This window comes from Gopherus flavomarginatus, chromosome 1 (assembly GCF_025201925.1).
Source record: "Gopherus flavomarginatus isolate rGopFla2 chromosome 1, rGopFla2.mat.asm, whole genome shotgun sequence".
In the NCBI taxonomy this organism is placed as follows: Eukaryota; Metazoa; Chordata; order Testudines; family Testudinidae; genus Gopherus; species Gopherus flavomarginatus.
Window position 1 is genome coordinate 29,396,182 of NC_066617.1, and position 15,175 is coordinate 29,411,356.

At 46.7% G+C, this 15,175-nt stretch overlaps 1 protein-coding gene across 1 annotated transcript in view; it reads left to right on the forward strand.

The window, feature by feature from the left end:
* The window catches only part of CDHR3 (cadherin related family member 3), an 83,734-nt gene that overhangs the window by 33,470 nt on the left and 35,089 nt on the right, over window positions 1-15,175 (forward strand). Inside the window, exons 9-11 of the mRNA XM_050926221.1 lie at window positions 2,326-2,494; window positions 4,372-4,471; window positions 4,621-4,719. Of these exons, the coding sequence (XP_050782178.1) occupies window positions 2,326-2,494; window positions 4,372-4,471; window positions 4,621-4,719 (368 nt within the window). The remainder of the gene's footprint in view (window positions 1-2,325; window positions 2,495-4,371; window positions 4,472-4,620; window positions 4,720-15,175) is intronic.

The following is a 15,175-nucleotide window of genomic DNA, read 5'->3' on the forward strand; positions in this document are numbered from 1 at the left end:
TTTTCGTTAAATCTGTGCTACAGTTTTAAAAAATAACAGAATCAGAGTGATAGGCAAGAAACCCACTTAAAAACAGTCACTTCTGACTAGATTGAACTCCTAGATATTTAGTCATTCTTCAGGGAATGAGAGAATAGCTCTCCAATTAAAGCATATTGAAAAAAACAGAATAGCATTAAGTGAGATGGGAAATCAGCCCAGCAAAAGTAGTTTAGTGACAGGAAAGTGTTTCTCTCTAAATTGAGAAACTATTAAATTGATCTGAATAATCTACTCGAGGTTCCAAGGATGGCACGAAGCACCCAGTTAGGAAGAAATCCTGTAGTTATAAGGTATCTCCTTCTCCTGTGTTTTTAAACATCATGATCCTTAATCTGTAGCCCTCTGGGACATTTTTCATTGATTCTAAGGTCAGAAGCAACTCATTTGATCATCTAGTCCAACCTCTTATGTAACACAGGCCATAGAACTTCCTTGAAATAATTCCTGTTTGAACTAGAGCAGGTCCTTTAGAAAAACATCCAAGCTTGATTTAAAAATTGTCAGTGATGAAGAATCTACCATGACCCTTCGTAAACTACTCCAATGGTTAATTACTTGGACTGTTAAAAAAATTATATCTTATTTCCAGTCTGAATTTGTCTAATGTTAGCTTCCAGCCATTGGATTGAAGAACCTTTTATCAAATATTTGTTCCCCATGTAGGTACTTATTTACCACGATCGAGTCATCCTTTACCTTCTCTTTGTTAAGCTAAATAGATTCAGCTCCTTGCATTTATCGTTATAAGGCATGTTTTCTAATCCTTTTATCATTCACATGTCTTTTCTCCTCACCCTCTCCAATTTATCAACATCCTTTTTGAATTGTGGACACCAGAACTGGACACAGTGTTCAGTCGTGGTCATACCAGTGGCAAATATGGAGATTGACCCTCAGGGGTGGCTCCAGGTTTTTTGCCACCCCAAGCAAAAAAAAAAATCAGAGTGCCACTGTCGAAGCAAAAAAGAAAGCAAACAAAAAGCTGTTGTGCTGCCCCTTGAAAAGTGCTGCCCCTTGAAAAAATGCTTGGGATGCTGGTGCCTAGACCCAGCCCTGTTGACCCTACTCCTGCTCAAGATTCTCCTGTTTGTGCATCCAAGGATCACATTAACTCTTTTAGCCATAGCATTACACTGGGAGCTCATATTCAGTTATTATCCACCATAACCCCACAGTCTTTTTCAAGGTCCCTGCTTCTCAGGATAGAGCCCCACATCCTGTAGATAAATCCCCACAAATCTATGTCTCAGACAAAGCACAAGCTATTCCCATCTTGCCTGAAATATATAAGGCTGCTCAAGGAGTATTGAGTGAAGTGACTGGAGCTGTCATGATTCCACTCCATCCCTGTAAGCAATAAGGAAGTAGGGAGATGGAGGAGATATTGTGGGAAACAGAATTGCAGAAAGCTGCAAAATCATTGTGGATCAGGTTCTTGACATTGCATTATAATATGGGTATCCGAGCCTTTCATCAATAGAAGATGACGTTGTCAAGATGACAATCACCACAACAGAGCATCTGGAACTCACTCCAACTTTATGGTTGTCTACTATTCCATTCATGGAGAAAATGACTCTTCAGTTCTGCAAAACTGATGTGAGATGAATGACAATTGCTTTGATTGAGGTATATCAGATTCAGCTGACAGATCATGGGTTATTGTAATTAGTTTAGTTGGAAATAAATCACATGCTGTCCTAAGATAAAGAATAAAAACTAATTTCAGTGTTTGAAAGTAATCTTATGCCCTCCTAGGCCCTGATCCAACAAAGGACATAAACATATACTTTAAGCATGCATGTAGTCTGATTGATTTTGGTTCCACATCAACTTTAATGGGGCTACTCAAATGAGTAGAATTAAGCAGATACTTAAGTATTTTGTTCAGTAAAGAAAAAACAAGGCCAAGTATCAATTAAGGTGCAAATGGACTAGCATGTCTCAGCATGTAGATAGAGTACTGAACTGTGGATTTTTAAAAGATATTCATTTAAAATTAGAGGTGGATCAAACTAAGATCCTGATGCTAGTTCCAAAGTTAAGAGGTGTTCCAAGCATTTGGTCTGGGTTTGTCTAAGGGTTTTGGTTCAGCCCATTGAAGAGAGAAAGGGGTTAGCCACAAGATACAGATCAGATTCCAGCTCTGCTCCTAAAGTTTGGGGTGTTAGAATCTGGGATTTTGGTTTGAAAAGTATGCGGAAGTCAATATGCAGTACACTTCAAAAGCTGTTAAGAGCAATGTTGTAAAGAGGCATGATGGGAAACATTTCTTTTTGACAGACTTGAGGTATATGAAACAGCCACCTCTGGGACACTTCTCCTTGGCCTGCGAGATCATTGCCAGGATATAGATGTTGAACCATCAAATAATGAATTTAACTTCACTGGATTGTCTGGACTTGGAAGTAACAAATTCACACTGAATCCATCGGGCTCGGGAAGAATTGTGGTTAGTTAATTGTTTTGTTTTAGGAAGTCTCAATTAAGATGGCAGTTTGTTAAATCTAATTAAGGTATCTTCCAATGCTCTACATTCATTATCCTTTCAGGAAAAATTGTTATTCACATAGGGCTAGGGTGAAGTCTATTGAACCTGTTGATAAAATGTGTGCATGATTTATTTTGGTGACAATGTTCTCTATGGAGTCGAGAGATCATGATGCACAATTGCTCTTTATTCTAAAATTTGAAAGAATGGTTAAAATTGGTGAAAAATCCCAAAGCCATAGACTTGTTCGAAATCTCCTTTCTAAGGAGTGTGAGGACACATAATGAATGTCAAGATAGTGCTTTGAAACTCTTTCCTGTTTAACATTGATATGGAGGCATAATAAAAGCAACAAGGGGCAGGTCTCAGCAATTTAAACAGTGCCAGACTAATCCCAATTCACACAAGTGTTTGTAACATACTACATGAGATCTTGGCTGTTCAGAAGAAAGACTGACATACCAGAGAAGCAACTCAAAACTGCCTCCTGACTCCACTGGTAAGAACTGTAGAGCTACTCAAGGTGGTCATTTCATACAAATGCATCTTGGGATTTGCACTTGTTTATTTCACATGACAGAACAATGGATTCCTTGTGCCGATATCAGATCTGCAGTTACAAGAACTCTATCCAGTTGCTTGGCATGTGTAATGTTGCTTGTTTTGTGGATAAAAAACTGCAATATACCAACCAGCAAGCACCTAGCTATACCATTCAAAAGAGAACATTGCAGAAGCATGATGGATGATGATGTACCACAAACTTCCTCATCTACAAGTCTAGGAAACATTTGCATGACAACACAGGAATTTATGGTCCTAATCTCTTCTGCTCACATTGGCTGTATAATGTAACATTCTGGCTAAATGTGCCATTTCCCCTACATTGGCTATTTCATAGAGGATAAGAGCCTAGTACTGCTACCGGCTGAAGGAGTTACTATTTTAACTCAAATGGTAGAGACTTGAGTTTTAGTGCTGACAACCCCGGTGAGGGTGCTACAAAGTATGGCACAATGCAAGAGACAGGGTTTTAATTCCCCATTTGGGCAACTACTTTGTAATGACTCTCTCCAGGGATTATCATCAGAGACTGAACCTGAGACCTTCGGCATAGGCCTACATCCCATGATCTAAAGCAGGGGTTCTCAACCTTTTTCTTTCTGAGACTCCCCCAACATGCTATAAAAACTCCATGGCCCACCTGTGCCACTGCATATCCAGTAGATAAAAAACCAGGGCTGGCATTAGGGGGTAGCAAGCAGGGCAATTGCCTGGGGCCCTGCAAAGCTAAGTTGCTTGGGCTTTGGCTTTCTGCCCTGGGTCCCAGTGAGTCTAATGATGGCCTTGCTCTCTGGTTTATTTTGGAGGACCCCTTGAAACCTGCTCGTGGCCCCCCAGGGGGGCCCAGACCCCTGGTTGAGAGCCTCTGATCTAAAGGATCAACATTGTTTGTTGGTAGTGGTGGTAGTAGGTTCTTTTCCTCTTTATGGACCAACCATGAGATAAGGGACTTGTTACACTTAGCCAGCATATTACTCACACTTTGAACTCAAAAGATAAAAAGATCAAGACTTTCGCTACATGTAGCACAGGGCCCCTACAAGTTTAGCTAAAGGAGAAAGAATCTTCTCGGCTGTAGTGGAGTTAGGAATTACAGCTAGACACCAGACAGCGTATTCACCTGTAATTTATTAATTGCTTGTATAATTCAAAGAGGGCAGTGGTATATGTGTTTAGCCAGCACATTGACAGAACACTGGAAATTATAATTTGCTTGGTGTGTGCTGTGACTTTATGTAATGAGGTATAAATACAGTTTTCTTTTTTTAATCTAGTTGATTGGAGATCTGGATTTCGAAAATCCAGATAATCTAGCAGTTGAGGAATATACTTTGACAGTTGTGGTGCAAGACATTGCCCAGCCTTACTATACTAGCAAGTATCCCTTTTATTCTTCTTTGAGATTTTTTTTCCCTATGCTGTTACTGCATAGAAGGAGCAATGATATTCAAAATACGTTTATGTTCAACACATGTTTTCATAGCCATACTTAATCATTAGTTAATCTTTCATTATGTTTCCAGATAATATCTACATTTACATCAAAATAACTCCCGTGAATGAGTTCTTCCCAGTCTTCAATAGCCCATCATACGTATTCAGTGTTTCAGAGATTACTCGAGGTACAGTAAGTAAAGGCTATCCTATAGATGTAAGGTTGTTACAGTGTAAAATAATTATTTTGGAGCAAAAATATATTAGTTTGTATTACAAAAGTGCCTCAAAGCCCCAGCCAAGATCAGGGCCTGACTGCACAACCTCATAGTACAGAGTTTACAATGTAAATAGACAAAACAGGCAAAGGGTGGGAGAAAGGAAGTAAGTATTTATTTTACAAATGGGGGAGAGAAATTAAGTGATTTGCCAAAGGTTACATAGCAATTCTGTGGTAGAACCAAGAACTGAACACACATTTCTTGGGCAAGATCCTCACTCCCCACTTTACACTACTTAAAAGAGCATAAATGGGTCCAAAAAGCCTTGCTTCAGCTGAGGGATGATTCCCCTGTATCTGGCACTGTGAATGACAGTCATAAACCTGCCTTTTGAGGAGCCCTTGAAGCCTCTGTTGTAGTGGGTGGAGTGTCATCATGCCCCTGAATCCCAGGGCAATGCTGTAAGCACAAGATCATCCACTCCCGCCTAGCAGAGTAGTATATACAAGGAAACAGAGTTAGACTTGCACTCACTTTGGAGTGGGGGAAAACATATTTCTTGTGAGGAACCTGTTTTTGCAATAGCAAAAATTTGCAGGTTAAACAATTTTGCAGAACACTTTCAAGCATGAGTTTTTCCACTCATGCCATCTGAGAATTTTTTGCACCTCTTTTACATGGGCTGCCTCAGCCTCCCTGAGATGTCCCACTGCCTTTTCCACTTCTCCTTGCTCCATGGACCTTCCAGCTTCTCTGCTCTAACTGGACCTTTTGTTCTGCATTATTCCTAAGCAACTTCTCTGCAGTGTTTTCTTCCTCTGTGTAGAGTGCCTGGCACCTGTGTGTTTACAATGTACCTTACCTTCAGCTGCATTTAACTCTGGCTTTTTAAATCTTTTTACTTGGAGTGTACAGTAATTGAGAGGAACAGACAGAGTTTCATCAGGAATTTGAGGGGAGAGGGTAAAAGATGGAAATTACAACCATTTGCAGGCATTTTCACTGGGTTTAAAGGGCCAGTTTTTTCCTAGTTTGTACAGCACAGCCAATTTTCTTTGGCTATGGAACTTTTCTATTACAACATGTTATTAAACCAGGCTTAAATTGGAGGCAGCAAAAATTTAGAAGTAAAAAAAGAAAACCTCATCCTCCAAATATAAGCTGTAGTCTATTTAAATCCACTCTCCCACCACACACTGTAGTGTTTCCCTCCCTCCCCACCACCATATTTCATTTTTAAAAAATGACCCACATATTGGGACCGTGAAACCTGATATTTTTTCCCAGCAGCATTGAGACATACATTACCCACTGGCTAAATATACAGTAAAGCAGAAGGGTAACTCACCACCAGGTGCCCCTTCATAGCTGAGCTTGTTCAGCAGGGTCTTCTCTGCTGGTGTCCCCTACTGACAGCTGCTCCAGGCTGGGAAGGATTTGATGAGAGCCTGTGGGCTCCATCAGCCCTGTGCTGTTACACCTGTGAGAGGTGCCAAGCCTGGAGAAAGGAGTTAAAAGAGGAAAGAGTCTAGCTCACTAGTGACTGACCAGAAGGAGATGTGGACCTCTCAAGGAAGGCCTGGTCTACATCTTGTGTCTCAGATCAGTTATAGGGAACAAAGCAAATTGAAAGGTCCCTGGCTACCCCAGGAGGCTCTGGCATCTAGAAGGCTCTGGACAGGCCCTGGGTCCCAGCCCAGACTTCCTTCAGGCAGCTTCTAGGTTTCCTCTGGCCTTAGCCAGGCCTTCCATCAAGGGCCTAGCACAAGAGAGCCACCTGTCCTGGTCCGCCACTATTGAGCTGAGCTTTTCCTCTTTGACTCCTCCCTTCAGGCTTGCCACCTTTGGCAGGTTTAAAGGGTGGGGCTGACTAAGCTCACAGGCTGCCATTAACCTCTTCCCAGCCAGGGTGGGGTTTATATACCCTATGACAAGGTGTCATATCAGCTCAAGATGGCCACAACTTTAGGGAGACAAAAGACAATGCACAGAACCCTCACTTGAAAAAAGTATGCAGGCCTACAGCAAAATTGCAAGAAAAGACTGGGCCTGCAATACCTACCAAAACCTGGCCTGCATTCGGGGTGGGAACATGCTGAGGCTGCTTCTGAAACTTTACAAGCTTTGTGTGGTTTGAAAGAGCCTGTTTGAGCTCAGCAATGCTCAAACAGGCTTTTCAAGCAAAACTGCAAAACAAAGGCTGGTGTAATGGTAAGACTGGGACTCAGGAGATGTGGGTTCAGTTGTGTCTCCTCAGAAGAGAGGTTTTCTGGTGGCTTGGCTGGCTAGTATTCCCTGGCAGTGTGGCTTCTGTAATTTTCACTCCATTCATCTGAAAAAGTGGGTTTTTTGCCCACGAAAGCTTATGCCCAAATAAATCTGTTAGTCTTTAAGGTGCCACCAGACTCCTCGTTGTTTTTGTGGATACAGACTAACATGGCTACCCCTCTGATGCAGGAGTTAAAATGTCAATTTGCTGATGGGAATCAAGGAGAGCAGAGACTTAACCCTGGTCTACACTGGGGGGGAATCAATCTAAGTTACACAACTTCAGCTGCGTGAATAACATAGCTGAAGTCGACGTAGTTAGATTGACTTACAGTGGTGTCTTCACTGCGGTGAGTTGACTGCTGCCACTCACCCATCGACTCTGCCTGCGCCTCTCTTGGCGCTGGAGTACAGGAGTCAATGGGAGAGGGCTCGGGGGGGGGGTTGATTTATCACGTTTATACTAGATGCGATAAATCGATTCCCGCTGGATCGATTGCTGCCCGCCGATCTGACGAGTAGTGTAGACATACCCAAAGTGTGGATGCACAGGTCCCCATGTAGAGAGCCAGGGCCCTGATCTTCAGCTGTTCCCCGTAGATTCATGCAGCTATCAGGAATGCTTTGGTTTTGAGAAACCTGTTAGTTCCATAGTGTAGGGGTAAGGCTAGGCATCATACACAGCCTCTCTGTAGGCACGATATGGGGAACCTCATGGAGTTTCTTGTCTTGCATGTGCTTCCCTCCTCCCACCTGTGTGATTCAGACCTTTGTAATGTAATTATTTAAATAAATCTCTGAAACACGTGTGACTATAAACCTCTGTGTCCATCACAGAGCTTTGCTGGATTCTGCAAAATGCTTATACGAGTTAAACAAGTGTTAGTGTAAACCTTTAAATACTGTTGCTTTAAAAACCCTTTACAAAACAGCACACATTTTTGGAGAAAATACAGATGTGGGCTCTAACGGGATTTAGGGGATGGGGTAGTGCCAGCAGAAAGCATGCTGGTTGTCACACCAACTAGGAGCTAGCAATCTGCAGCAGGGCTGGAATTCAGAGCCAGGAGGAGAAATAAATGAAATGTTGATGGCCTCAGTGACAACAGCTCCCCAACCCCCCCTCCCTGCTTCACTTTTGGCATTTAGCCCATGTAACCCTTCTGCCCCTCTGAGTTGGCAGCAACAAGGGCCAGGTTCAGTATCCAGGGGTTCCGTTTCAGTAACACAATGCATAACCGGCTCGAGCCCCCACCCAGTGACCTGGGACACTCACATACCACACCCCCCTGGGCGCCTCTAGGAGGCAATACTTCCCCTCTCGCAAGCACGGAGTCTGAGTCTAGCAAAGTCTTTTTAATAAAGGAAGGAATTAATGCGGCATCCCATTGGAGAAACACCACAAACAGGGTTATAACACAAACCATAAACAAAACCCCACCTCCAAGTACGTTTGGCACTGTCCTTTTTTCCCTTAGGGTTTTAAGTCCAATCACCCCAAAGTCCAACAACCCAAAAGTATCTGGTCAATGCCACCCCAGAGTTTGAGAGTTTATCTGTAGAGGTCCCTCCCCCACAGCCTGGATAGAAAGGGGCACCTTACGTGGTCCAGGGCCAACTGCCCTGCCTCTCCGTGGGTTCTGCTTCTGCCTTCTCCACGAACTGCTCCGCTTTACCAGCCGCTCCACGCTGCTCCTCCAGCCGTCCTCAGAAACTGCTCCGCTCCACCAGCTGCTCTGCTCCATGAGCTGCTCCAGTTCTCTCTGCAAACTGCTCGGCTCCGCTCGCTCTGTGGGCCGCTCCACCCGTCCCACAGCTACTCCGCTCTGTCAGCCACTCTGCTGCCACCAGCTGTCCCGTGATCTGCTCCAGCCGTCCCCACAACTGCTCCACTCCGCCAGCCGCTCTGTTCCACAGCATATCTTCAGGCTCCCCCACTAGTTAGCACAGTACTCAGTGCTCTCAGCTCAGTTATTTCAGCTCTTTAGTGATTTCAACTCTTAGTGATCTCAGCTCTTAGTGGGGGAGCCCCAGTGCAAGTGCACCACTAGCCCAAAGTGATTTCAGCTCAGTAACCTGTATTTAAACTCTTAAGGGAATAAAAAAATCAACTCTGATATTCCACAGTGGAGAGAGTGCAACTGGTGCTTCTGGCTCCACAAGGAGGCTGCACCACCAGGCACAAACACCTGTCCCCAGCCTCTCTCAATTCTCTGGGTTTTGGAACCCATGTCCCATGTCTAGCCAATACCACCCAACTGAGGGTGAGCAATTTGTCACCAAGCAGTCCCACAGCTTGGGAGTCTGGGATAGGGTAGGCGTGCCTATGCAAATACACTCTCTGAAATTCTTTCCACCAGATGTCAGTGTAGAGCTTATCCTGACTCTGCTTACATCCTCCCCCCAGCCAAGAATTTGTCGTCCCGACAAATCACATTCCCTACTATACCAACTTATTGGTCCCCTCCAAAGGGCATTAGATAGCCCACTTTAGCTTTCACAAACCTGTGTGCTAAATGTATAGGCTCCTCACTAATCACCCCAGGTGCATCGTAAGTTAACCGTTTCACTGGTCTTATTACCCTGTCTCGCCTATTGAGAATCTCTGTTGCTATGGTAGAGGGGACATCCTCTTGAGTAACGGATGGGGAGGTTTCCTGTGAGTTCCCCTCGGGTACTGGCATAGGCCCCTGCATTTCTAGTTCTAACAGTGGAGGGTCGCAGGAGCTCTGGACATCCTCCATCTGTATGTCACCACTGTCCAATAGTCTGTGTAAGTCATTACACGGGGGTCCCACCAGTGGCTCAGGAGTGTCAGGAATGGGCCTAAATACTTCTGCCATAGGGTTTAGGGCGGAAGAGGGTGTGCTCTCTTCTGATTCAGCGGATCGAGACTGAAATCTTGTCTTCATCCCAGGATACACCATGGTTGTGTCTTCCTCCTCAGACTCACTGTCAGATGTGCTGAGTAGGGGTAGGTTAGCTGCAGGAGGCCGGCTGTCCACGTTGGAAGGCGGCTTTGGTACAGCACCTTCGTTCTGCCCAGTTGCCCTGTTGTGGCCCATCTCATAAGGGCTGCCTACCAATTCTCCCACAGGAAGCAAAAGGTTTCTATGCACGGTTTTGACCCTCTTCAGGACCCTCTTCAGGTTTGATCTTGTAGACCGGCAGGTCTCCTAGCTTTTCCATCACTAAGTAAGGTATTGCCTTCCATCTGTCAGCTATCTTGTGCTTGCCAGCAATACCCAAATTTCGCAGCAGGACTCTGTCCCCTGGCTGGAGCTCTTGCAGACGCACCCTAGCATCATATCGCTGTTTGTTGCGGTCTGCGTTCTTCCGAGCTGCAGACGTAGCTAAGTGATAAGCATCCCGTAGCTTTTCTCGTAGTCGGGATACATATTGCTGATGGGTTTCATAGCTATCGCCATCCTCTGATACACCAAAGCACAAATCTATGGGTAGTCTTGGTTCTCGCCCAAACATCAAGAGATATGGGGTGACCCCCGTAGCATCGTTCTTTGTGGCATTGTAGGCGTGCACCAGAAATGCAACATGTTGGCTCCAGGTTGCCTTCTGCTCTGGCCGCAACGTCCCTAACATATCCAATAGGGTTCGGTTGAACCTCTCTGGCTGAGGGTCACCTTGTGGGTGGTAAGGCGTTGTCCTCGACTTTTTAATACCTGCTATCCTCAGCACCTACTTCAGAAGGTGACTCTCAAAATCTCGTCCCTGATCTGAGTGTATCCGGGCTGGGAATCCATAAACTGAGAAATATTTTTCCCACAGTACTCGAGCGACGGTAGTGGCCTTCTGATCACGTGTGGGGTATGCCTGTGCATATCGCGTATAATGGTCGGTCACTACTAGAATGTTCCCAATATTCCTCTTGTCTACTTCTAAGGACAAGAAATCAATGCAAACCAGCTCCAGAGGTTTGTTGCTGGTGATGTTCTTCAGATATGCGGCCCCTGTGGGGAGTTTTCCTTTGAACACATCGAGCGCAGGTGTCACATTTTCTGCGAACATCTTCGGCCATCCGAGGCCAATAGAACCTACTGCGGATAAGTTCCAGGGTCCTCTCCATCCCTAAATGTCCAAAGTCATCATGCAGGGCCCTCATGGCCAGGGCTCTGTACTCTTTTGGCAGCACTAGTTGATTCCGTTGCTTTTGTAGAGGGTCTGTGGTCACGCGGTGTAGCACTCCCTGAATCAGTTTCAGTTTGGTCCATTCTCTCAATAGTAGTTTACCCTCTGGGGTAGGTGGGACAACCGCAGATGGGCCTCGCCCCTCTCTTTTGGCAAGTAGTGTATCACAAATGTCAACATCTTGCAGCTGGGCTTCCTGCCAGTCAGCTGCATTGAGCATGGGCAAGGGAGATTGGTCCAAAGCAATATAGTTCACTGAAGCAGAAGGCACGCATTCAGGGGGCAGGCCCAAAGCTTCAGCAACACATCCATGAAGGCTCTCAGGGGCCTCCAGCTCTCGGCGACTCACACTGCAGATAGCTCTCACGCCATCCGTGGGTATCACAGCGACATCAGGTGCCTGCGGACGTCTGGACAAGGCATCTGCATCTACATTGCTCCTCCCCGATCGGTATTGAATGCTGAACTCATAGCTAGCCAAGGCGGCCACCCATCTCTGGCCTGTAGCATCCAATTTAGCACTTGTTAACACATAGGTCAGTGGGTTGTTGTCTGTCCACACCTGGAACTGAGCACCGTACAAGTAGTCTCGAAATTTCTCAGTGATGGCCCATTTCAAGGCCAAGAACTCCAGCTTATGGATGGGGTAGCGAGTTTCACTGTCAGACAGTCCTCGGCTGGCAAAGGCTACCGGTTTGCATTTGCCTTCCACTTCCTGATACAGTACTGCTCCCAGACCCTCCAAACTGGCATCAGTATGCAGGATAAACGGTTTGCTTGGGTCAGCAAAGACTAGGATGGGAGCATGAGTTAGGCAAGTAATGATTTCCCGAAAAGCCCTCTCACATCTTTCATCCCACCGCGGCCCAAATGGTTCGAAGGGGCCATAGTGTCTCTGCAAAGGAGGCTTTGGAGGCCTCCGCTTATTCTGGGTCTTAGATTTGTTCTTGTTGGACTGGTATCCCCTGGTAAGATCATTCAGAGGTTTTACAATCGTAGCATAGTTCTTCACAAATCTGCGGTAGTAGCCACTAAATCCAAGAAACGTCTTGAGTTCTCTGTAGTTACTGGGACGTGGCCAGGCAGTGAGTGCTTCTATTTTATCGGGGTCAGTACTCACACCCTCTTGGGACACGATGTGACCTACATACTTCACTGAGGTTTGGCAGAACTGGCATTTATCGATTGAAAGCTTCAAACCGTATGCCTCCAACCTATCGAGCACTTTAAGAAGTCTTTCTTCATGTTCCTCCAGGGTTCTTCCAAACACAATCAGGTCATCCAAATAAACTAACACCTGCAGTAAATTCATGTCTCCCACGACTTTTTCCATAAGTCGTTGAAATGTGGCAGGGGCCCCAGAAATCCCTTGTGGCATGCGTTCGAACTGGTAGAACCCTAACGGGCAGATGAAGGCTGTCTTCTCCTTATCCTCTTCTCCCAGAGGGATCTGGTAGTATCCACTCCGAAGATCCAACACAGAGAACCACTGACTTCCCAGCAAACAGTCCAAGGCATCTTGTACTCGAGGCATGGTGTATTGATCAACTGTAGTGCGCCTGTTTAGGGTGCGGTAGTCAATACACATCCGGATTTTTCCACTCTTCTTATGAGCAACCACAATGGGTGAGGCATAGGGGCTTCGTGACTCTGTGATGATACCATTCGCGATCAGCTCTTGAAGATGATGGCGCACGTCTTCCATCTCAGAGAGGGCAATCCTCCTAGAACTCTCCCTGAAGGGTCGGGGATCTTGTAGCCTGATATGGTGTTCCACTCCCTTTGCACATCCCACGTCCCACTCATGTAGTGAGAACACCTTGGATCTCTCGCAAAGCTTCTTCCTCAGGCGATCCTTCCACTCCTCAGACAGCGGTGAGTCCCCGAAGTCAAACTTCGCAGGATCTATCATTGGAACTTCAGCTTCACACTGGGGTCTCACAACGCTTTCAGGCTCAAAGATGTCTGCAATCTTCTGCCCTGGTTTTACAAACACATCACGGCGTGTTTCATTAGCAACCAGTATCGTCACCTCCTCCTGGGCTTCAACAGGTAGGGTTATGACTCCACTGAGAACCAGCACTCCTTCTGGGAGCCCTCCCTTGGTTGGCTGCTCTACCACAGCTAATGTTCCCTTACTGCCTTTTAGGCAGGTACTCCTGACAATCACCTCCTTTTCTGACATGGCAGGCACCACTAAAGGGACCGGGCTCGCATACCTCAGTGCTCCTACTGGCAAATCAGGCATCACTTTTCTTGTGTCCTCAATTTTTCTGTAAGCCGCGGCACAGTGTGTGTGTATCACCAAGGTGTTCAAATATTGGTCTCCTGCTTGCTGTCTGCAGTAATCGGCCAGTATCCTAAAGAGGCTGGAGTTGGTCCCTATCAGCACAGACACATCAGAGGTCCCTTTCGGGTCAGGGCATATTAAGGCAGCGGTGTCTACCTCTTGCCTTACCCCAGCAACCTCCTCTGGGAATTCCAGGTGCACTATGACATACCCTTGATAGGGGTATTCATCCATGCTGAGGCCACACAGACCAATGCCAGTCAGTGGCTGTATGGGCAGGTGCCTAAGCATCTGTTGATAGAATGACTGAAATATAATAGTCACTTGAGATCCAGTGTCAAGCACGGCTTTACACTCCGCCCCTTCAATCCTCACCATGACCTCTGCTCGAGGCCCTATCAGTCCTGCAGGGATCCCAGCTGGATGGTCTCTTCTGGGGGAATCTTCAAATCGTCTAGGCCTAGGTGGTCTCTGTCCCCGGACCTTCTGACAGCTACTGGATCTCTTCCAACTAATCCTCAGCTTTTCATACACTAAAGAGGGGTTCTCTTCCTTATGGCAGTTAGCAGCACTGTGCCCATCCTGACCACACCGGTAGCAAAAGAATTGTCCTTTCCCCATTCGGCGAGGTGGGACGGTGACTCTAGATACTGACTTCTCTATCGTCATAGTCTGAGGCTCCTTATTCCTGGAAATCTTAGCTTGGTCAATGATGCTTTGCAGCTCAGCTATCCGTTCTGTCAGGACTTGCATTTGTTTGGCAAGTTCCTCTGTGGTGCTCACCATCAGTACACTGGCCATTGGCTGTGGCATCGTGCTGGCTGGTTCCAATGTTTGGGCTTCCCAACACTCGCTGGCCGCCTGCCTTTCTTCTTCTTCCCTGACCTTCTTTATCAGCTGGGAGTAACTTGGGGGATGTTCCTGCCGTTCTGTTAGTTGGAGGTGAAGTAGGATCGGGTTCTGATACTGAGTCCCTCTTACAACTTGAGCCAGTCTGGTCTGATCCATCTGCTCAGCAGTCACTGCTCCCCTCATAACAGCTCTCTGAAGTAGGCCATGTCTACATCTAAAATTTTGCAGCGCTGGTTGTTACAGCTGTATTAGTACAGCTGTATAGGGCCAGCGCTGCAGAGTGGCCACACTTACAGCAACCAGCGCTGCAAGTGGTGTTAGATGTGGCCACACTGCAGCGCTGTTGGGCGGCTTCAAGGGGGGTTCCGGGAACGCGAGAGCAAACCGGGAAAGGAGACCAGCTTCGCCGCGGTTTGCTCTCGCATTCCCGGAGCCACCCAGCAAACCGCAGGGAAGGAGACCTGCTTGCTCGGGGTTCCGGGAACGAGAGAGCAAACCGGGAAAGGAGACCAGCTTCGCCGCGGTTTGCTCTCGCGTTCCCGGAGCCACCCAGCAAACCGCAGGGAAGGAGACCTGCTTGCTCGGGGTTCCGGGAACGAGAGAGCAAACCGGGAAAGGAGACCAGCTTCGCCGCGGTTTGCTCTCGCGTTCCCGGAGCCACCCAGCAAACCGCAGGGAAGGAGACCTGCTTGCTCGGGGTTCCGGGAACGAGAGAGCAAACCGGGAAAGGAGACCAGCTTCGCCGCGGTTTGCTCTCGCGTTCCCGGAGCCACCCAGCAAACCGCAGGGAAGGAGACCTGCTTGCTCGGGGTTCCGGGAACGAGAGAGCAAACCGGGAAAGGAGACCAGCTTCGCCGCGGTTTGCTC